Consider the following 23,475-nt stretch of genomic DNA (forward strand, 5'->3'; position numbering starts at 1 on the left):
TGTTGATAGCAAAAAAGGAAATTATATATTTTCTCTTTCCCCTTACTCTCAATTTTTTTTCCATTTTACAAAAAAAAAGAAAAAGAAAAAAAAGTATTCACATTTCATATTTACAAATTAAACTACTTACAATTAAATTAAATTAGAAAAACAGATACAATATGAAAAAAAATCAATTCTTTAAATATTGAATCATCAATAATTGATGGAGAAATTTTTCCCAATTCTCTCGAAAAGAAAATTGTAAAAAAAAAAAAAAAAGAAAAAAAAATTTCTACCGCCCATAAGGATGAATTTGCGAGGCTGCTTTGATGTTTGTCTTAATTGTACTCGGAGCTTTTGTCATTTGACCTGAAATAAAACGAAAGGGGAATTTTATTTTTTGTTTAAAAAGAAAAGAAGGTTATTTTTTTTAAATTAACAATTACTTGGAGAAGAAATTTAATAATATTAAATCGTTAAAATAAAGAGCAAACAAAAAAATAGTAAAAAAAAGAAATTATACTTAAATAAAAATTCCGTTTACTATGAAATAAATAAATAAATAATAATAATAATAATAATAATAATAATTTAATAAATTTCAAGTGGAAAGAAATTTTACCCATTGGTCCTTGACCACCAGGTTGGCCTTGACTACCAGGTCTTCCAACCATCATTCCTCCAGGTCCCGGGGATACTCCAGGTTGAACCATTTGCACCGAATCCGACTGGAAAAATTACATATTTTTCTCTTTTTTTTTCTTTTCTATAATAATTAAACAATTAAAAAACAAAAAAAATTCAATTTTTTTCCAAATTTTTATTTTTAATTTGAAAAAAAAAAAAAAATTTATTAGCCCTCGAATCGACCTTTAAGGGGCAAAAAAAATTCAATTTACATTCCGAAAAAAAGTAGAAAAAGTCGATTTTTTATTTTTAATAAATTTAATTAGTTAATAAATATTTTTTAATAATATTATTATTAATTATTAGATATTATTATTAATTATTAATAAATTAATTATCAATAATAATTGAAAAAAAAAATTCAAAAATTTTACCTCTTAATTAAATTTAAATTTTATTTTTAAAAATGATTTTTAATAAAAATTTTTTTACAACAAAAATTAAAATTTTTATTAATTTTTGTTAACTACAAAATTTTTTTTTATACAAAAAATTATAATTTTGTTTATCCTTTTTTTTATTATGAATATTTTTTTTTATGACAAAAATTATTATTTTTTGTTTTTTTTTAATAAAAAATTTTTTACGACAAAAATTATTATTTTTTACTAAAAAATTTTTTTACTACAAAAATTATAAATTTTTTTTTGTAATTTCTTTTTATTACTAAGCAACATTTTACGATAAAAAATTATTTTTTTTTTTTGAAATTGAATTTTTTTTGATTTTATTCGTTTATCAAGAAAATTTAAAAAAAAGAAAATAAATTTCTTTTTTTTTAAGTAATAGAAATAATTTTCATTTTTTTTTTTTTCTTTTTTTGATTTGGGGACTTTGTTCCGTTTATTTCTACGAAATAACTAAATTAATAAATTGATTAATTAATAAATTTCTAAAAAAAAAAAAAAAAAAGAATAAAATTGAAAAATCATTTTTCTACCTTAAGACCTTTTCCCATTCCAATTGCGGCAACAAGAGCATGAGTATCGGCAGCGCTACTTGTTTGCGCTTGTGCTGCACGCGTTCCAGCTTCACTTTCCCATTCTTCACGCGCTTTATTTGCAATATCCCAAACATGTCCAATAACTTTTGTATATTGTGCCACTTGTTTCTGAAAAAAGAATCTTCAAACATTTTTTCTTTCTTCTTAATTGAAAAAAAAAAAATTATTTTTTAAATCACTTTCCAATTGTTTAAAAAAAAGACACTAACGATCAGTGAAAGAAAAAAAAATACATTTTTTATACTAAATAAAAAATAAACAAATGATTTCTAGCTCTTTGCAAACTTTCTTTTTCTATTTACGAAGCGAGAGTGAAACTAAAAAAAAAAAATTTATTTTTTTTTAAGAAAAAATCTTAGGAGCTTACATTGCAGTCCTAGATGTCGTTTAGATTGCAAAATCAACAGAAAATTAAAGATTATTTTTAATATTAAAAAAAAAAAAATGGTTTCTTTCATTGAAATAAAAAAAAAAATAATTTTCTATTATTATTTTATTTATTATAATAAATAGATAAAGTCCTATAAAATAAATTCTATAAGATAAAAAAATAAATTTAATTTTCAAAATTAGGTAGAATTTTTGAAATTTTGTTCAACTTTTTTTTTTTGCAATATTCTGTAAATTTACAGAATTGCAAGAAAAAAAAAGAATAAAACAGCTAATTTGAAAATTTTCTTTATCAATTTTTTTGTCAATTTTCCAGTAAAAAATAATTGAATTATATAGAAAAAAATTTTATTTTCTTAAATAATAAAAATAGAAAAAAGAAAATAAAAATGAGAATTGTTTTCTTTCTTTTAAAAATTAAATTTCTTTTTTTTTTTGTAAAATAAAAATAGTTTTTTTTTTTTATTTACAAAGAATTTTTTTTTTTTTTTCACTTACGTGTGCAGAATCATAACTGAGATTTGCTGCCTTTGTTTCCAATGTTGTCATTTTTGCCTCAACATTTGGATCGGGTTTTGTTCGCAAATAATCAGGCACTAAATCATGAGCGAATACTGTTATTCTTCCCTCAGTCATTCGCATTAAATCTTCATCTTTCTCGGGACTCAAGTGTAATGGTAGCACTGTTAAATTCCTCAATGTTGGCGATTTTTCATGACTCAATATTTTCGTCAAACTCGTCAACTTTAATAATTTTGAAAAAAAAGAAAATGAAAAATAACAACTAATAAAAATTATACAAAATTTATTAAATTTAAAAAAGGAAAATTAATTGGTAACATTCTTTTGACAAAAATGAAATATTAAATTTTTTATTTTTATCAAAATTTTCAAATTTTTATTTTCTTTAAATAAATAAATAATTTTTTAGAACTAAAATAATTATTTTTCAAATATTTTTTATTTATTTACAACTAAAGAGTAAAATAAATATTTTACTTTATTTTAAAAATAATTATTCTTTCATTATCAAAATTTTCTATTTCATTTTTATAATAAATAATTTATTTTAATTTACATAATTTTTTTGTGAATTTTTATTTATTTATTTATTAACAAATAAATAGTAAAAATAAATATTTTACTTTATTTTAAAAATATTTTTTTATTTACCAAAATTGTCTATTTCTGTTTTATGTAAATAAATAAACTTCTTTTTTTATTTTATATTTTTCAAATAAATAAATATTTATTTATTTATTTATTTACAACTAAAGAGTAAAATAAATATTTTACTTTATTTTAAAAATATTTTTCTATTTACCAAAATTGTCTATTTCTGTTTTTTGTAAATAAATAAATTTCCTTTTTTTATTTTATATTTTATATTCTCCAAATAAATATTTATTTATTTATTTATTTACAAATAAAGGGTAAAATAAATATTTTACTTTATTTTTAAAAATATTCTTTTAATCAAAAAAAAAAAAAAAAAAAAAAAATTTCTATTTTATTTTACATTCTCTCAATAAATAAATAAATAGTTTTTTGAAGAAATAAAAAATATTAAAATAATTTCTTTTAAAAAAATTCAAATGTTTTTTTCTTTTCTTTTTTTTTTCTGAAATTCTTTTAAAAAAACAGAAAATTATTTCCAAAGAAAACAGAAAATTTTTAATTAAGAAGGAAAATTAAAATTTCTTTTTAATTTTCAAAAAGTAGATATAAAAAAGTTTTTTTTTCTCAAAAAAATATTTTATATTCGCAAAAAATAGATAAATAATAATAAAATAATAAATTTTAAATTATTTATTTAAATTATTAAATTTATTATTGTCTAAAATTTAAAAAAATTTTGAATAATTATAATTTTGAAAACCTTAAAATTTTTTGAAATTTATTTATTTAATTATCTATAAATAAATAAATAAATAAAATTAATTATTAAATTAATGTCAGCCAATAATTTTTATCAATTCCTTCAAAAATTAATTTATTTAAATTATTAAATTTATTATTCTCTAAAATTAAAAATTTTAAATAATAATAATAATAAAAATAACAATAATAAAAAGAAAATTATACTCACATGGCCGGAAATGAGGGCAAAATTATCAAGAAAACTGGGCCAATTAAGTGTTTCATATTCGTGTTCCAATTTAAAAATCATTCCAGCGATTGACGATTTTAAATCATTGACACGAGCAATTGTTGCCTCTAATGAGGCGTCTAACTGTTTTTCTTCTCTCTGCATTTTTTTGTTTTGCACTTCCGGTAAAATTTTTTTTTTTTTTTTTTTTTTTTTTTTTTTTTTATCTAAAATTACGAGAAAATTCAATTCAATGAGAGTGAAAAGTTTTTTTTTCGACTTTAATTTCAAATAGATTATAATTTTAAAAAATATATTTTCTTTTTTGTAAAAATTAAATTAATATTTGTTTATTTAATTTATTTTTGCAAATAATTATAATTAGACTTAAAAAATGAATCGATTTTTTTTTGTTGTAATATTTGTTTTTTTCATAAAAATTAAAATATTTATTTTTTATTTTAAATAAAAATTAAATTAATATTTATCTACTGTTTTAAATAAATTAATAACTAATATTTATAATAATAATATTATATATTTCATGCAAAAAGAAAGATATAATTGTTTTTAGGTTAGGTTTCAACTCACCTCCGTATACAGGAAAATACGTTTTCCTCGGCAATAAAAATATTTAATAATCACTAATTTTATATCACACACACATACTTGTGGAAAAAACTATTAATTGTTTTCATATCATGAAAATTGTAAAAATTCACTGGGAGGAAAAAAAAAGTGAAACGAGAATACAATAAACCACATAAACAAATTTGACAGATTAAAGTTTATTCAAGCATTGATAATGTAAATAATAAAGAAAGGGAATTACAATGTAAAAGAAACAACTTTAGGGCGTAACTCTTTAAATGCGCCACTGGACAAATTTCACTATTTGGGGGAATTTTCAAAAATTACCGAATTAAAGGTGAAATCACAAAGAAGCGTAAAGGGTGCTTTTATAAATTCTTTCACATTTCAGAAGTTTCACTCTAAAAATTCTTAAATAACAAAATTCCTTCTCTATTCTCCTATTATTTCTATGTTAATGGCGGTAAAATCTTAAAAAAGGCGGCACAAATGCGTAATTTTGGCGCCCTTGAAACCATAATGGACGTTCAGTACAGCGTGTGCAGTCGATAGTATAACATTAGCAAGTGCAAAATATTTTATAATAATTGTATTTAATATTCGAAATTCAACGAAAAATTTATTAACACGTTAAATATAGCTATTAGCTTTTTTTTCTATTTGTAACGCGTTAAGTACCAAAAAAAATCAAAATGTTTGAAGCACGTTTAGTACAAAGTTCTGTTTTAAAGAAAGTTATTGAAGCCGTTAAAGAGCTTTTATCTGAAGCAACATTTGAATGTTCGGATTCAGGAATGCAAGTACAAGCCATGGACAATGCCCATGTTTGTCTTGTATCATTAAATATGCGAAGTGATGGATTTGACAAATATCGTTGTGATAGGAATTTATCAATGGGAATGAGTATTACTTGGTAAGAGAGAGAGAGAGAGAGAGAGAAAGAGAGAAATTAAAAATTTTTTTTTTTCAATATTGGCATTATAATAATATTTTAATTTTAATACTTTTATCTTTTATTACATTATAATAATTCCATTTTTTATTGGGAGGGAGAGTAAATAAACTTTATTATTATTATAATTATTAAATAATTACAGTCTTTGGATTGTACGATTTTTTCGACTTTTTCCAACTTTTTTCCTCAGAAATTAAAAAATTTAGAAATTATTTTTGCAAAAATAAATTGATTTGAAATAATTTAAAAAAAAATGAATTTATCAGGTTTTGAAAAAAATTCTCCTCTATTATTATTAACTAGCAAAATTAAACGCGCGCAAGCGCGCTAAATTGAAGATTTGATTGTTTGTTATAAAGAAATTAAAGATTAATATTATCAATAATAATTTAATTTAATAGAATATTATTACATATTAAATGATAATAATGAAAATTATATATGTTTACAGGCCTCGGATTATACGACTTTTTCCGACTTTTTTCAAAAATACCACTTTTATCGACTTATTTTAATAAAATGCGACATTTTTTTTTTTTACATTTGAAAAAAAAATGTAAATAAAATACATTTTTTTAGTATAAAATGTAAATCTTCTTCAGATCTTCTTCAATTCAATTATTTAACAAATTTTTAACTAAAATTATTCTTCACTAAATTAATTATTTTTTAATAATTTTAATGAAATAAATCACAAATTCAATTATATCAAAAATTTATTTTTTCAATTAAAATTTTTATGAAATTTAACAATTGTTTATAATTTAAAAAAAATATATCACAATAAAATTGAATTATTTTTTAAAAATTTCAATTCAAAATAAACATTATTACCCGAAATTTTAATTCAAAATCAATTAAAAATCGAATAATTATCCACAAAATTTTCAATTTAAAATTTAATTATTTACCAAGTTTTCAATTTAAAATGAAATAAAATTCAATTATTTTCTAAAATTTCTATTTAAAATTAATTCACCAAATTTTCAATCAAAAATGAACTTAAATTAAATTATTATCCAAAATTTCAATTAAAATTCAATTATTTCCCAAAATTTTCAATTCAAAATCAACTGAAATTCAATTATTTTCCAAATTTAAAATCAAATAAAATTTTATTATTCTCAAAAATTTGAATTCAAAATTAATTGAATTTTCAATAATTTGAATTTAAAAGCATCTAAAATTTAATTATTTCTAAAATTTTCCATCGAAAATTTTTTTTTTTTGAAATTTAATAATTTCAATTATAACTCTAAGGAAATTCAATTATTTTTAACTATTTTAATAATATTCTTTGAAAATTCAACTATCTGAAACCATTCTTCAATTTAAAATGATTTTCAAATTATTGTATTTTGTCCGCATTTTCTAATAAATTTTTAGTGAAATCATCTAAAATTTTAATTACAAAACACTTAAAGTTTCAATTAATTTCAAAAATCTCAATTTTAAATCTTTGAAAATTCAATTAAATTTAAAAAATGTTTTCCAAAAATTGTTTGATAAATTATTATTTTTAGTTCTGTAAAATTTAATAATTGTTTGAAAATTAACAATATATCTTTTGAAATTTAATTATTTCTAAAAATTTCAACTTTAACCCTTTGAAAAGGATTATTATTGAAAAAAAAAATTTTTTATTCTAAAATCTGTTAAATATTTTTGTTAAAATGAAAAACAAATTATTATATAAAAAAAATAAAAAATAATATACAAAATAATAAATAAAATAGTATGAATACAATAAATAAAAATAAATTATAGTTACAAACATGAGAAAAAGAAAAATAAATAAAATAAACGTAAAAAACTTTACCAAATAAAACGATGAAATTAAAATTAACAGTCATTCTCACAATCGTCAATAAAATAATATAAAAAGATGAACAATTCAAAATCAACTAAAATTCAATTATTTTCCAAAATTTCAATTGAAATTCAATTATTTTCCAAAATTACAATTGAAATTCAATTATTTTCCAAAATTTCAATTCAAAATAAATTATTTTCAAAATTTTTAATTCAAAATAATCTAAAATTAAATTATTTTCAAAAATTTCAATTTAAAAGCTTCTAAAATTTAATTATTTCTAAAATTTTCCATCTAAAATTTTTTGAAATTTAATAATTTCAATAATATCTCTTCTGAAATTCAATTATTTTTAATGATTTTTATAATTCTTCAAACATTTAACTGTCTGAAACCATTTTTTACTTAAAAATAGTTTTCAAATCTGCAATTTCTAATAAATTTTTTAGTGAAATCATCAAAATTTTTAAATTAAAAATTACTTGAAGTTCAATTAATTTAAAAAATTTAAATTCTAAATCTTTGAATATTCAATTACTTTTAAAAAAAATACATATCTAAAATTATTTGATAAATTATTTTTAATTCTGGTAAAATTTAATTGTTGCCTGAAAATTAACGAAATCTTTTGATATTCAATTATTTCTAAAAATTTCAATTTTAACTCTTCCAAAATTATTATTATTGAAAAAAATTTTATTTAAAAATCTGTAAAACTTGATTAAGTATTGCCTGAAATATTGTCGACCATCAAAACTAAAAACTATGGTAAAATTTTTTTAATTCGAATAAATTGCTTTAATCTGACTTGAAAAAAATGATAAAAATGGAATTTTTAAGAATTTTTTTTTCAGAAATTTGCCCTATTTAAATAAAATTTTGAAAATTTGTCTTTACTATTAGTTCGATTCTGAAATATTCGAAATAAATTTTCTTGATAATATTCATTATAGAATTATTCTCATTACAAAATTAATAAAATCAACTGAAAGACATAAAAATTCCGTTTAGTCGATTTATATTCTAAAAGAAAGTGGATTTGTTTTTTATTTTAACAAAAATATTTTACAGATTTTTAAATAAAAATTTTTTTTTCAATAATAATCCTTTTCGAAGGGTTAAAGTTAAAATTTTTAGAAATAATTAAATTTTCGAAAGATATATTGTTAATTTTCAAACAATTATTAAATTTTACAGAACTAAAAATAATAATTTATCAAACAATTTTTGGAAAACATTTTTTAAATTTAATTAAATTTTCAAAGATTTAAAATTGAGATTATTGAAATTAACTAAAAATTTATTAGAAAATGCGGACAAAATACAATAATTTGAAAATCATTTTTATTTGAAAAATGGTTTCAGATAGTTGAATTTTCAAAGAATATTATTAAAATAGTTAAAAATAATTGAATTTCCTTAGAGTTATAATTGAAATTATTAAATTTAAAAAAAAAAAAATTTTCGATGGAAAATTTTAGAAATAATTAAATTTTAGATGCTTTTAAATTCAAATTATTGAAAATTCAATTAATTATGAATTCAAATTATTGAGAATAATGAAATTTTATTTGATTTTAAATTTGGAAAATAATTGAATTTCAGTTGATTTTGAATAGAAATTTTAGAAAGTAATTGAATTTTATTTCTTTTTAAATTGAAAATTTGGTAAACAATTAAATTTTAAATTGAAAATTATTGATAATTATTGGATATTTAATTGATTTTGAATTAAAATTTCGGGTAATAATTGAATTTTAGTTTATTATTATTATATTATTATATTATTGAAATTTTATTTACATTTTTTTTCAAATGTAAAAAAAATGTCGCATTTTGTTAAAATAAGTCTATAAAAGTCGTATTTTTGAAAAAAAAAGTCGTATAATCCGAGGCCTGTGAACATATAATTTTCATTATTATCATTTAATATGTAATAATATTCTAATAAATTAAATTATTATTGATAATATTAATCTTTAATTTCTTTATAACAAACAATTATATACTCAATTTGGTTCTTGCGCGCGATTAATTTTGCTAGTAAATAAATAAAATAAATTAATAACAATATTGCTAACATAAAATTTTTCCAAAATTTTTTTCTTTTGAAAAAATAATGAGATATTTGATTTTTAGCATGTCAAAAATTTTAAAATGCGCTGGTACAGACGACACTGTAACATTGAGAGCATGGGATAATCCAGAATCAATAAATGTTATTTTCGAATCGCCAAATAAAGAGAAATTAGCCGAATATGAAATGAAATTGATAAATATGGATCAGGAACATCTTGGAATTCCTGTGAGTTAATTAATTGTCACCAAAATTATTAAGATTTTATTTTAATAATAATTATATCAAAATTCATGGATTATTTCTCAACTGTAACCGGATAAAAATTTCTTATTCCTTTTTTCTTTTTTTGTAGGAGACTCTTTATTCTTGTACAGTAAAGTTGCCATCTGCTGAATTTGCAAGAATTGTAAGGGATTTGCAAATGTTTGGCGAATCAATAACAATTGCCTGCTCAAAGGAGGGCATCAAATTTAGTGCAGCTGGTGATATTGGAACAGGTTATTAATTAATCACGTATAAATTAATTCCGTATTAATTTGGAATAAATTATTTCCGTATTAATTTGGAATAAATTACATTAATTTGGAAATAAATTAAATCTGTATTTAAAACTAATGACTTAATACAAATTTAATATATACTTAAATGTTTATTTTTCCAAACAGCAAACGTAAAATTGGCACAAACCGCTGAATCAGATAAAGAAGAGGAAGCTGTAACGATAGAAATGCAAGAACCAGTGAAACAAGCATTTTCAGCAAGGTATCTCAATAATTTTGTAAAAGCAACGCCACTTTGTGCTCAGGTTCAACTTTCATTATCCAATGACGTACCCCTTGTTTGTGAATATAAAATCGGTGACATTGGCCATATTCGATATTATTTGGCACCGAAAATTGAAGACGAAGAGGAAAGCTAAAAATAACTTTTAAACTTAAGACAATTCTCTTTAATTTTATTTTTTTTTAATAATCATTTAAAAAAAAAAAAAAAAAAACAAGAAAAATGTAATAAACGCGACTTTTTTTTTCTATAATATTCATCTCGACTTGTTTGAATATTTTACAGTTATTTTTTTTTAGTAAATTATAATAAGTTTGTAAGAGAAAAAAAAAAAAAAAAAAAAAACGTTTCCTCGGTCTTGTAACTTCAAAGCTGTAAAATAATAATTTTTATAATGACTTTTTTTTATATAAAAAACAAAAAAAAAAAAATTGTGTGAATTTTTTTTAAACCTTTAATTGCCAGTGGGATATATACGTCCCAACTACTTCAAAAAAATCATAACTTTCTTAAAAGTTAACAGATCAAGTTCGCTGAGATCTCATTTTAAAAAGGACAGACACAGTAACTCACTTTATAAGTTTAATTTCAACTTTTTTGTTGTTTCTGTTATAGATAAGTTATTTTTGAGCACATATTTGAAAAATTTGAGAAAAAATGAACAGAATTTCATATATAGCATAATTTTTAATTTCTTAGTACAATAGATTAAAAAATGTTCTAAAAACACACACTTTCTTCGTTGACGTTAAATTTCAAAAAATCATAACTTCCTTCATTTTCATCAGATAAAAAAATAAAAAAATAAGGTCAGAATTTCTCAAACGGATCACCTAAAATTCAGAAATTTTTTTTGTAATCAAAAATCATTTCTTTTGACTCCTTACATGGTAAAAATAAGTCCCTGAAATTTGTAGGACAAAAAAAAATTTTTTTTGTTAAAGTTATAAACAATTGAAATTTTTTGCAGTCTTATTTTAAAAAATTTTTTTCTCGAGTTCCTGTTCATCAATTAAAAAAAGAAAAGGGTTTTTCTCGTCTTAAAATGTAGATTCTAAATATAATTTTTATTTTGAAAAAATTTCATATTTAATAGATTTTTATATTATTTATTTATAAAATGTTATTAAAAAATAGTGTTCTTGACGTCCTACAGAAAATTAAAATTTTTTTTTTTTTTTTTGAATTCCCCACCCAATTTTGTGTAAGAAACCGTTGAGAAAAAAAAATGAGACTAAAAAAAAAATTTCTGAATTTTAGGTGATCCGCGTTTGAGAAATTTTGACCCAATACGTATTTTCTTATTTTTCATATAGATTTCGAAAAAAAAAATGTTTCGAACAAAAAAAATTATTAATGAAAATTTCCCATGGAATGCCCCATATATACAAAAAATGTAGAAGTAGAGGGGGAGGGGACAGGGTAATTTTTCGCATTTTTTTTTCGAAAAAACCGATTTCTTTCCTTTCTATCTCGTATCTATCAAATCCAATCGGTCTTGCTATATTTTTTCTATAATCTACACGTGAAAAATACATGTATGTACTAAATTTCAGCTCTCTATATTAAATACTGTAGCCGCAAGGGGGGGGGGGACACAAAGCTGTGACGGACGCAAGAGTCTTTTCATAAGGGTTCCATCAGTACACCGAAGATGTACGGAACCCTAAAAATACATTATTTCGATATAATTAATTCAAAAAGAAATTGAAATTAAAATTTTTAGAAATAATTTTGAGTTTTGGAAGAGCAATAATAAAAATTTTTTGAACTAATTGAATTTCAGGAGATTTTTAATTAAAATTTTTGTAAATTAAAATTTCTGTATAGATATTTTATAAGCCTTAAATAATAATTAAATTTTCGAGAATTTTGAATTAGAAAATATTTTAAATAATTGAGTTTTTGAAAATCTTGATTAAAATTATTAAAATTAAATTATTCAACAATTTTAATTTTAGATAGAAAATTTGGAAATAATTGTATTTTAAAATAGTTCGAGTTAAAAATTTCGAAAATAATAATTAAATTTCAAAAGATGATTAATTGAAACTTTCATTTTGAATTGGTTTTGAAATTTTTTTTTTTTTTTTTAAAAACTTTAGACAATAATTTGAATTTTCAATTGAAAATTTTTTTTAAATCCTGTAATTTTCGAAGAATTTGTTTTAAATTATTGAAAATAATTGATTTTGCAACCAATAATAATTTAAGTTAATATATTTGTGTTTAATAACTCAATTTACGAAAAATTTACTGATTAACTTAATTTTCTTAATATATTCATAAAGAAGGGAAAAGCAAATGATTAAATTATAAAAAAGAAAATATAATTACAGTAAAACCTCCCAATAGTGGACACCGACGGTGAAAGATGAAATTGTCCGTTAACGGAGGTGTCCGCTATTGAGACGTTTTTATCTCATATAAAACAATTTAATTTTGCCGGGACTTTCAAATTTCGTCCGTTAAAGGAGGTGTCCGCTAAGAGAGGTTTCACTGTATATATAATATACTAAAAAGGAGTTTTATGAATTGCAACTATTTTTTTTTTCCATGTTTATTACAACAGTCTCTTTTCGTGACAAATAAGAAATTTAAGGATACATATTGATATAACATCAAATTTCTACTGATGTCATATTTTTTTAGGCTAACAAACATTCTTAATTGGAATTAACATTCAAAATTTTTTTTTTTTACTATAAAAACACCGTTTTTCGGAATGTTACATTTTTTTTTTTTTTGATGATGTATAATTACTATTAGGTTTTTTTTCGAAATTATATAGTTTTAATGTCAAGAATGTACCTTTTATTCAATCTCTCTTATTTCTTTTTTTTATGTATGTACACCAGTTTTTTTTTTTTTTTGCATCTTTTTGTTCATTTGGTTTTTTTTATGAATCACATGACCGTTCATAATGTATCTGATTATATAGTTTCCCCTTTTTTTTCAATAATGAATTATATTTGGAAGATTTAGGATTATTTTTATTTGACAATAAGTTTTACATTTATATCTAAAAGAAAATATATACGAAAAAAAGGGGGGTGGGGAGAAATTCTATACATTTTTGAAAAATAAATTTTTACACACTCCATAATTCTAAACATTTTTTTTTTGGATTTCAATTTGCTTTTCGTTAAAACCCTTTTTTTTGGGGGAAAAAAAGAGAGAATGTTAATTTATTGTTTCGCCGATATAAATATTTAAGAGAAAAAGACAAAAAAAAACTCTTAGAAATTAAATCTAATTTAAATATAAAGCTAATTTTTCTTTTATTATATAAAAATACAGAATTATAGATTATGAACAGTCAATAAATATATATATATATATATATTAATATATATATATATTATAAGTGACCCACTATAAATATATATATATATGGAAAATAATTCTAATTATTTATTTATAAATGTAATTATAGTAGAAATGGAAATATTAAATAGTGAAATGTAGTAGCATTAGTAGAAATATATACAAGTATTTTTTTTTTTTATTTATTTGCATAAAATCTTTATTTTGGTATTTGGATAATATTCTAAAAAGAGAAAGGAAAAAAAAACGTTTACTTGCTAATATTTACCTAAACTTAAAAAATACATTATACATTTGTACTTGTAGTACAGTTTTTTTATTCCATTTTTGCTTATTTTGTTTTTGTTTTCTTTTTTTTGATGGTTTGTAAGAAAAAATAAATAAAAAGTGGAATGTAGAATAAAAGGTTTATAATTATAGGTATGACTTTTTTTTCTAATAAATTATTATTACGTATTATTGTAAAATCGTTAAAGAGATGATAAATATTATTTCCTACGCGGAAAAAAATAATAGCTTTGGCAAATATTTAAAACTCGTTTTTCATTTTTTATGAGATTCGCATTATTTATAAATAGTAATTTTTTTTTTTTTTTTAAACTCGTATTCGTCACTTGTGCTTTAAGTTTTAGTTTTTTTTGGTAATTATTTTTATATTCTTTGTATTTTTGCAATAAACAGCTGTAATTAAAATAAGGTCAATTTTTTTTTATATGTATTTTTCATTTGAGAGGAATGGCGTAATTTTGAAAACAGAATTTTTCGATGCGTTTTCAAAAAAAAAGGATTGAAGAATCAATAAATTGTAGGTTATGTTTATGATCGTTTTCATGCAAAAAAAAATTCTAGGTTATGTTTATGATAATTTGGCGGGAAATTTTAAAAATACCACATAGAAAATTATATGGTATTAAAATAAGCTGCAACGCTTATTATTTTAATCAAATTTTGCTTATTTTAATATCAAAAATGTATTAAAATAAGCAAAATTGTATTAAAATAATAAGCGTTGCAGCTTATTTTAATACCGTATAATTTTCTGTGCAATTTTTAAAAATTAAAATTGAAAATAATTAAATAAATAAATATTTCAAAAATACGCCGAAAAAAATCCTCTAAATATTGACCCAACTGTGATAAATATTATTGACAATGTGAGAAATATTAATTACCTTATTTATCAGCCTGTGTATGTGTGTGTGTGTATTTATGTGTAAAGAAGAAATCATTTTTCGTTTAATAGGTCTTTTTTTCTTTTTTCATTCTTTTTTGAGCCTATATGACTTTTTTGGAAATGTCATATATATACATAATGTACCGTTTTTTTGTGGTTTTCTTTTCTTTTTTTTTTCTTTTTTTTTAATAAAATAAATCTAAGTATTCTTGTTGCCATTACTTCCAAATAAACTTGGATGAACAAATTTATCATGCAATGTTCTCAAGTGTCTCAATAAATTACTTTTGACATTAAATCCTTTTTTACAATAAGAACAGAGAAATGGCCTTTCACCAGTATGTGTTCGTTGATGAATAACCATTGATGCATGACTAGGAAATACTTTTTGACAAATATTACATAATTTTTGATGACTATGAATTCTTTTTGGTTTTGGTGGCGCTGAATTATTCATTAATGCCAATTGTTCTTCAGTGTGTTCAGTTTGAATATGTCGAACCCATTCTTGTGGCGTTGGATAAGTATTACCACAAAGATCACATTTTAATGGTGGAAATTCTTTACTATCGTCATCAATGTCGCCCTGATTAAAAAATTTTCGTAATTGTAAAAATTATAGATAAATTTCAATTATTAGTATTATTATTATTTTTTATTATTATTTACCTATTGGTATTATTATCATTATTATTATATTATTATTCTTACCTTTCGCTTCTTTCGTCGATTTTCCGTCATATCAGCATGAGTAAATTCTATATGTCGTACCCAATCAGAAGGACGATTAAATGTTTGACTGCACATATCGCACGTGAGTGGTGTATATTCTTCTTCCTCCTCTTCTTCTTCTTCCTCTTCCTCTTCTTCAATATCACCATCTTCATCGGCGCTATGTACGATTTCCTTTTTTTTTTTTGTAAAGATAGCAGAATTAGACAAATTATTATTGTTATTTAGATATTAAAAAAAATTTTTAACTTTATAAAAATTGATTATTTAAACAAATATGAGAAATTAAAACTAATATCGTAATTTTCTATTACGGCGCGTTTGTATCAGTTTCAATTACGGTGACAAAAATTACGTGTATTTTGAAAATACTTTGCCCACCGTAATTAGAGCCAATAGTAATCTTAAAAATGTTTCAATTACGACAAAGGAAAAAATTTGAACTCAAATAATTAAATTAATAATTCTTTAAATGTGCATTTTTATTAGTAATTGTATCAAAAAAAAGATTAAAATACTTTTTTTGAAATCATTTTGCAAGTTGTATTAAATATAATAGTTATTTTTTATGAACGCGCGGTAATTGATACACTTAATCTATATATGTTATTATTTAAGAAAAAAAAATTTAGAACATAAAAAAATTTTTTATTTACACACATTTTGAAACTTTTTTTTTTATTTCACTATTAAAATTTCTTTTTTAAATATTGCAATTTTTTTTTTTTTTACTATGGCTTATTTTCTGCTTAAACATATTAACTATACAATTTCACGGAAGAGAATTTCCAAAAAATGCCATGTTTCAAAGATATGATTATTTGTTTAACAAAAAAAAAAAAAAAAAAAAAAAATTGCGCTTTATTTTACGAAAATTGTATTTCTTTTGTTAAACAAATAATCATATTTTTAAAACAGTGCATATTTTTTGGAAATTCTCTTCGGTAAAGTTGTAGTTAGAAATATTAGAAATTTTTTTTTATAAATTTTTAAGAAATAATCAATTTTTGAGCTAAGCAAAAATAATCAGGATGCTTTGATATATTTATATATATATATCTTTAGGTATTACAAAAATACCTACAAACTAAAAGCTTTTATTTTATTTTTAGTGGAGTTTTGAGCATTTTCGACATGCATAGCTCAATTTTTGAGCCAAAAGGAAATAACCAGAGTGCTTTGATTATATATATATATATATATATATATATATATATATATATATATATATATATATATATATATATCTTCAAACTAAAAGCTTTTATTTTATTTTTTGTCAAAATTTGAGCTTTTCGATATATATAACTCGATTTTTGAGCCAAAAAGTAATAACCAGGATGCTTTGAATATATATCTTCAAACTAAGATCTTTTATTTTATTTTTAGTCGATTTTTGAGAATTTCGACTTAAATAGCTCAATTTTTGAGCGAAATGTAATAACCAGGGTGCTTTAAATATATATATTCAAACTAAGAGCTTTTATTTTATTTTTGTCGAGTTTTGAGCATTTCGATATATACAGCTCAATTTTTGAGCCAAGCAAAATAACCAGGATGCTTTGAATATATATATATCATTAGGTATTTTAAAAATATCTACAGACTGAAAGCATTTATTTTATTTTTTGTCGAATTTTGAGCTTTTCGATATATATAACTCGATTTTTGAGCCAAAAAGTAATAACCAGGATGCTTTGAATATATATCTTCAAACTAAGATCTTTTATTTTATTTTTAGTCGATTTTTGAGAATTTCGACGTAAATAGCTCAATTTTTGAGCGAAATGTAATAACCAGGGTGCTTTGAATATATATATTCAAACTAAGATCTTTTATTTTATTTTTAGTCGATTTTTGAGAATTTCGACGTAAATAGCTCAATTTTTGAGCGAAATGTAATAACCAGGGTGCTTTTAATATATATATTCAAACTAAGAGCTTTTATTTTATTTTTGTCGAGTTTTGAGCATTTCGATATGTACAGCTCAATTTTTGAGCCAAGCAAAATAACCAGGATGCTTTGAATATATATATATATATCATTAGGTATTTTAAAAATATCTACAGACTGAAAGCATTTATTTTATTTTTTGTCGAATTTTGAGCTTTTCGATATATATAACTCGATTTTTGAGCCAAAAAGTAATAACCAGGATGCTTTAAATATATATCTTTAAGTTTTATAATAATACCTACAGATTAAAAGCTTTTTTATTTTTTGTCGAATTTTGAGCTTTTCGATATATATAACTCGATTTTTGAGCCAAAAAGTAATAACCAGGATGCTTTAAATATATATCTTTAAGTATTATAATAATACCTACAGATTAAAAGCTTTTTTATTTTTTGTCGAATTTTGAGCTTTTCGATATATATAACTCGATTTTTGAGCCAAAAAGTAATAACCAGGATGCTTTGAATATATATCTTTAAACTAAGAGCTTTTATTTTATTTTTAGTCGATTTTTGAGCATTTCGACGTACATAGCTCAATTTTTGAGCCAAAAAGTAATAACCAGGGTGCTTTGAATATATATCTTCAAACTAAGAGCTTTTATTTTAATTTTTGTTGAATTTTGAGCATTTCAACATGTACAGCTCAATTTTTGAGCCAGAAAGAAATAACCAGAGTGCTTTGAATATATATCTTTAAGTATTATAAAAATACCTACAGACTAGAAGCTTTTATTTTTTTGTCGAATTTTGAGCGTTTCGACATATATAACTCGATTTTTGAGCCAAGCAAATTTAACCAGGGTGCTTTGAATATATATACTTTTAGGTATTATAAAAATACCTACAAACTAAAAGTTTTTATTTTTTGTCGAATTTTGAGCCAAAGAGTAATAACCAGGGTGCTTTGAATATATATCTTCAAACTAAGAGCTTTTATTTTTTTTTTGCCGATTTTTGAGAATTTTTGTGGCAACCGAAAAAAAGAATTGATTTTACCATAAATTTCTTACTTACTGGTTTGATATCAATTTCATGATCGATTGTAAGTGTATCTGATGGATCCATTGATTCTTCCCAATCAATTGGTTCATCTTTTACCAAAAGATCCAAATTCAATTGTGTCTGTAAGAAAAATAAATTTATTAAAAATATCGATTGACTAAGTTATTGATTATTATTTACTATGTTTTTTTTTACATACATTCTCACCGCTTTCACTTTTGGATTTTATTGATTCCCCATCATTGGTGGTTGTAGAACTTTTTCTTAATTGTTTCTTTGTATTAACTTCGACATTCTCTTTATTTTGTTTACTATTACTATTTTGTTCCAGTACACTTTTTGGATCTTCAATAAGTGGAATTTTTTCATCAACCTCATCTATTTTATCATCATCCTGTTGTTGATCGATTCTTTTGTCATTATTTTTTTTCTCAACGTTACTTTGAATTGTTTGATGACAATTTGATGATGAAATTGTGGAATTATTCGTTTGTAATGGAGGTGCAGTTTGTGTTGGAAGATCAGTTGCCGTTTTATCAGTTGGTTGAATTAATTTTATTTTTGGTACGCCGCCAGTTAACGATGTTGATGATTGATTATGATGATGATGATGATTATCTGACGATGTTCTTTTGTCGCGATCAATTTTTTGATTATTTGATGATTGAATGGTGTCCTTTTTATTAAGGCCACTACTACTGCTACTACTACTGCTGCTACTATTTGATCTCCATAATCCACGAACTCGAAGAATATCACCGGCTTTTAAAACACCTTCCAATTGATCATTTGTAACTGTTGCTTCACCGCTGTACATATATTGAATCAATATTTTCAATGTTCGATATCCAATTTCAGTTGGAAGTACCTAAAACGTTTTTTTTTTTTTTTTTTAATTATTTAACAAAAAAATATAGCTTTTCAACACTATTTGGGAAAATACAATTAAAATTTTATTTAAGTAGGACAAATTTCAAAAAAAAAAAATTCTTAGAGTTTTATTTTTATAATTTTTTCAAGTCTGATCTAAACAATTTATTCGAATTAAAAATTTTGTCATAGTTTTTAGTTTTAATGTTAAAAAAATTTTCAGGCAATACTCAATCAAGTTTTACAGATTTTTAAATAAAAATTTTTTAAAAAAAAAATTATAATTTTGAAAGAGTTAAAGTTGAAATTTTTAGAAATAATTGAATTTCAAAAGATTTTGTTAATTTTCAGACAAATAATAAAATTTTACCAGAACTAAAAATAATTTATCAAATAATTTTAGATAACTTTTTTTTAAAAGTAATTGAATTTTCAAAGATTTACAATTTTGATTTTTAAAAATAATTGAATCTCAAGTGATTTTTAATTTTTAATGATTTCACTAAAAAATTTATTAGAAATTGCAGACAAAAATATAATAATTTGAAAATTTTTTTTAAGTAAAAAAAGGTTTTAAATAAATTTTCGAAAAATATTATAAAAATTATTAAAAATAATTGAATTTCAGGAGAGGTATAATTGAAATTATTAAATTTCAAAAAAATTTAGTTGGAAAATTTAAAAAAAATATTAGAAACTATATTAAACTAAAATTTTTGAAAATAATTGAATTTTAGTTGAATTTTAATTCAAGTTTTGAGTATAATTGAATTTTTCAAAATAATTGAATTTTAGTTGAATTTCAATTGAAATTATTGAATTTAATTGAATTTTAGTTGATTTTAAATTGAAAATTATGAAAATAATTGAATATCAATTAAAATTTTAGAAAATAATTGAATTTTAGTTGATTTTGTAATGGTTCCAGATAGTTGAATTTTGGAAGAATATTATAAAAATAATTAAATAATAATTGAATTTTGAAATAAATTATTTTTAAAATTATTAAATTTCAAAAAGTTTTAGATGAAAAATTTTAGAAAATTTTTCAAAATTCAATTTCAAGTGATTTTAAATTGAAATTTTTTTTTAAATTTTATTTTCTAATTTTTTAAATTAAATTTTAAACAATTATTTGAATTTCAAAAAAATTTTAAATTTGAAAAATAATTTAAATTAATTGAATTTTTTTTGAAGAATTTAATTAATTAATCTGTTAAAATTCAACTATTTTCCAAAATTTCAATTGAAATTCAAAATTTTTAATTCAAAATCATTTAAAATTTACAAAGTTGAAGTACGCAACGTTTATGATAAACGATTTTTAAAGAAATAATTTTTAAAATGAAAAATTCTACAATTTTTTGCCACGAAATATTCTTTTATAATTTGTTAATCAATTAAAACTGCAATAAATATTTTTGAGGAAAAAAAATTATAGAATTATTTAATTTTAAAAAATTACTTCTTTAAAAATTGTTTATCATAAACGTTGCGTACTTGAACTTCATTAAAATTTAATAATTATTAATATATTAATAATTCCAAAATTTCAATTCAAAATCAGTTCAAATTCAATTATTTTCTAAAATTAAAATTGAAATTCAAAATTTTCAATTTAAAATCAACTAAAATTCAATTATTATCAAAATTTTCAATAAAAAATCAACTACAATTCATTTATTTTTCAAAATTTCAATTGAAATTCAATTATTCTTAAAAATTTTAATTCGAAGTCAACTCTAATTCATTTATTTTACAAAATTTTCGAATCAAAATGAACTGAAATTCAATTATTTTCTAAAATTTAAATTGAAATTCATAATCAACTAAAATTCAATAATTTTCCATAATTTCAATTGAAATTCAAAATTTGTAATTTAAAATCAACTAAAATTCAATTATTTTCTAAAATTTAAATTGAAATTCAAAATCAACTAAAATTCAATAATTTTCCACAATTTCAATTGAAATTCAAAATGTTTAATTGAAAATCAACTAAAATTCAATTACTTTCCAAAATTTGAATTGAAATTTAACTAAAATTTAATTATTTTCAAAAATTTCAATTCAAAATCAACTAAAATTCAATTATTTTTCAAAATTTCAATTAAAATTCAATTATTCTTAAAAATTTTAATTCAAAATCAACTAAAATTCATTTATTTTCAAATTTTTCAATTTTAAATCAACTAAAATTCAATTATTTTCTAAAGTTTAAATTGAAATTCAAAATCAACAAAAATTCAATAATTTTCCATAATTTCAATTGAAATTAAAAATTTTTAATTGAAAATCAACTAAAATTCAATTATTTTCCTAATTTTCAATTCAAAATCAACTAAAATTTAATTATTTCAAATTTTCAATTCAAAATCAACTAAAATTCAATTATTTTTCAAAATTTCAATTGAAATTCAATTATTCTTAAAAATTTTAATTCAAAATCAACTAAAATTCATTTATTTTCAAATTTTACAATTCTAAATCAACAAAAAGTCAATTATTTTCTAAAATTTAAATTGAAATTCAAAATTTTTAATTCAAAATCAACTAAAATTCAATAATTTTCCAAATTACCAACTAAAATTTTCACTTCAAAATTAATTAAAATTTACGAAGTTGAAGTACGCAACGTTTATGATAAACGATTTTTAAAGAAATAATTTTGTTAAAATGAAAAATTCTATAATTTTTTACCTGAAAAATATTTTTTTTTTTTAAATTTGTTGATAAAAAAAACATCTACAAGAAATATTTTTTTAGGCAAAAAATTATATTGAAATTTTTTAATTAAAAAAAAATTATTTCTTTAAAAATCGTTTATCATAAACGTTACTTACTTCAGCTTCGTAAATTTCTCTTTCAATTTAAAAAAAAAACAATAATTAAATATTAAAATAATTTTTTTTTTTCACATACCACAATGTATGGTGCATTTGTATTTGCTCCAAAGTGACATGTTTGAAAAATATGACTCAAATAGGAAGAGCAAGCAGCAAGAACAAATCGGTGAGCGGCGACATGTCTTCCACAAGAAGTTGCCAACAATACATCGGCAAACGATTCAGAATGCAATAATGTTGCAACAGAACTATGTAAATGTGCACTATAACTATGCCACTTCAATTGATAATTTTCTGATGCTGCGATAGACATTTTTTCTGTATATAACAATAGAAAATATTTGTTAATCGCAAAAAAAAAACTAAAATATTTTTTAATTAATTAAAAACAAAAAAATATTCTATACAATTTTTTAACAATACAAAAAAAATGTATACAAAAATACGCAGATAATATATATCTATATATGTTGCCCAATTTAAGGCAACCCTCATCTCCCTTTCTTTATATTACACACACACACACAGAGACACATACATACATATACACATACATGAACTACACAATATATTACTATAATTTAAATATTAATTTTTCTAACATTGTAAATAAAAAAAAAAAAAACTATTTTTCTAATTACCTGTCGTCATTGTGCAACAAAATCAGTTCTGTCGATGATGATGATGATGATGATGATAATGGCAAAAAGGATGGAGGAGCCAGTGTTTATCAATTTCTCAACAAAATAAAATTCAATGTTATGATTATTAATTTAATTCAAAAACTAGAGAATAATGAAAATTATTTTCAAAATTAATAAAAAGAATCAATTTTTCGATTTTGTAAAAAAAATAAAGGGAAATTTTATAATTTCTTTTTTTTTTTTTTATGTCGCGCGCGCGTCTTTCGTGATACTGTTTTGAAGGCGGCTAGACACGGGGAAACTATATGAGAATCGAACGAACAGACATGTAGGGACCTAAAAATCGATATTTCGGTCTTTGCTCCATTCTCTCTCTCCAACTGTTGTTGTATTAGTGTATATGTACGTGTGTGCATGTGGTTTAGTACCCCGCATTGGTTTGCGGGGTTTTTGCTTTTCAATGTGTTGGAAGGGTGCTCTCTGTTCATCATCGATTTTCCCGGCTACCAATCGCATCCATCCATTTATCGCATCGATCGTATAGCGCG

General features: G+C 21.2%; 3 protein-coding genes across 3 annotated transcripts; 1 reads left to right on the forward strand and 2 right to left on the reverse strand.

Annotated features, from left to right (window-relative positions):
* LOC127291574 (mediator of RNA polymerase II transcription subunit 8) lies at positions 1-4,957 on the reverse strand. Its single transcript, XM_051320770.1, has 6 exons — positions 4,743-4,957; positions 4,152-4,378; positions 2,561-2,806; positions 1,610-1,780; positions 605-710; positions 1-351 (listed from the first exon to the last, which is right to left on the reverse strand). The coding sequence occupies exons 2-6, from the start codon at positions 4,314-4,316 to the stop codon at positions 275-277; spliced, it is 765 nt and encodes a 254-aa protein (XP_051176727.1). The 5' UTR covers positions 4,317-4,378; positions 4,743-4,957; the 3' UTR covers positions 1-274.
* Positions 4,958-5,245: 288 nt separating this feature from the next.
* LOC127291573 (proliferating cell nuclear antigen) lies at positions 5,246-10,549 on the forward strand. Its single transcript, XM_051320768.1, has 4 exons — positions 5,246-5,655; positions 9,650-9,815; positions 9,943-10,087; positions 10,256-10,549. Exons 1-4 carry the CDS (start codon positions 5,435-5,437, stop codon positions 10,507-10,509), a joined length of 786 nt encoding a protein of 261 aa, XP_051176725.1. The 5' UTR covers positions 5,246-5,434; the 3' UTR covers positions 10,510-10,549.
* Positions 10,550-13,225: 2,676 nt separating this feature from the next.
* Positions 13,226-23,346, reverse strand: LOC127291565 (protein tramtrack, beta isoform). Its single transcript, XM_051320759.1, has 6 exons — positions 22,925-23,346; positions 22,360-22,601; positions 18,767-19,435; positions 18,580-18,687; positions 15,586-15,780; positions 13,226-15,460 (listed from the first exon to the last, which is right to left on the reverse strand). The coding sequence occupies exons 1-6, from the start codon at positions 22,932-22,934 to the stop codon at positions 15,074-15,076; spliced, it is 1,611 nt and encodes a 536-aa protein (XP_051176716.1). The 5' UTR covers positions 22,935-23,346; the 3' UTR covers positions 13,226-15,073.
* Positions 23,347-23,475: the final 129 nt, after the last annotated feature.

This window comes from Leptopilina boulardi, unplaced genomic scaffold (genome assembly GCF_019393585.1).
Source record: "Leptopilina boulardi isolate dan_hultmark-lab unplaced genomic scaffold, ZJU_Lbou_2.1 LbouV2_144, whole genome shotgun sequence".
Classification (NCBI taxonomy): domain Eukaryota; kingdom Metazoa; phylum Arthropoda; class Insecta; order Hymenoptera; family Figitidae; genus Leptopilina; species Leptopilina boulardi.

Coding starts and splice junctions, on each gene's coding strand:
- LOC127291574 (XM_051320770.1), bottom strand. CDS start 4,316: ATGCAGAGAGAAGAAAAACAGTTAGACGCCTCATTAGAGGCAACAATT. Junction 711..1,609: donor GAATGGGAAAAGGTCTTAAG/GTAGAAAAATGA, acceptor TAATTTTTCCAG/TCGGATTCGGTGCAAATGGT. Junction 352..604: donor TGGTGGTCAAGGACCAATGG/GTAAAATTTCTT, acceptor GTTTTATTTCAG/GTCAAATGACAAAAGCTCCG.
- LOC127291573 (XM_051320768.1), top strand. CDS start 5,435: ATGTTTGAAGCACGTTTAGTACAAAGTTCTGTTTTAAAGAAAGTTATT. Junction 9,816..9,942: donor AGGAACATCTTGGAATTCCT/GTGAGTTAATTA, acceptor CTTTTTTTGTAG/GAGACTCTTTATTCTTGTAC. Junction 10,088..10,255: donor AGCTGGTGATATTGGAACAG/GTTATTAATTAA, acceptor TTTTCCAAACAG/CAAACGTAAAATTGGCACAA.
- LOC127291565 (XM_051320759.1), bottom strand. Junction 19,436..22,359: donor CAAATGCACCATACATTGTG/GTATGTGAAAAA, acceptor AAAACGTTTTAG/GTACTTCCAACTGAAATTGG. Junction 18,688..18,766: donor AAAGTGAAAGCGGTGAGAAT/GTATGTAAAAAA, acceptor TTTTTCTTACAG/ACACAATTGAATTTGGATCT.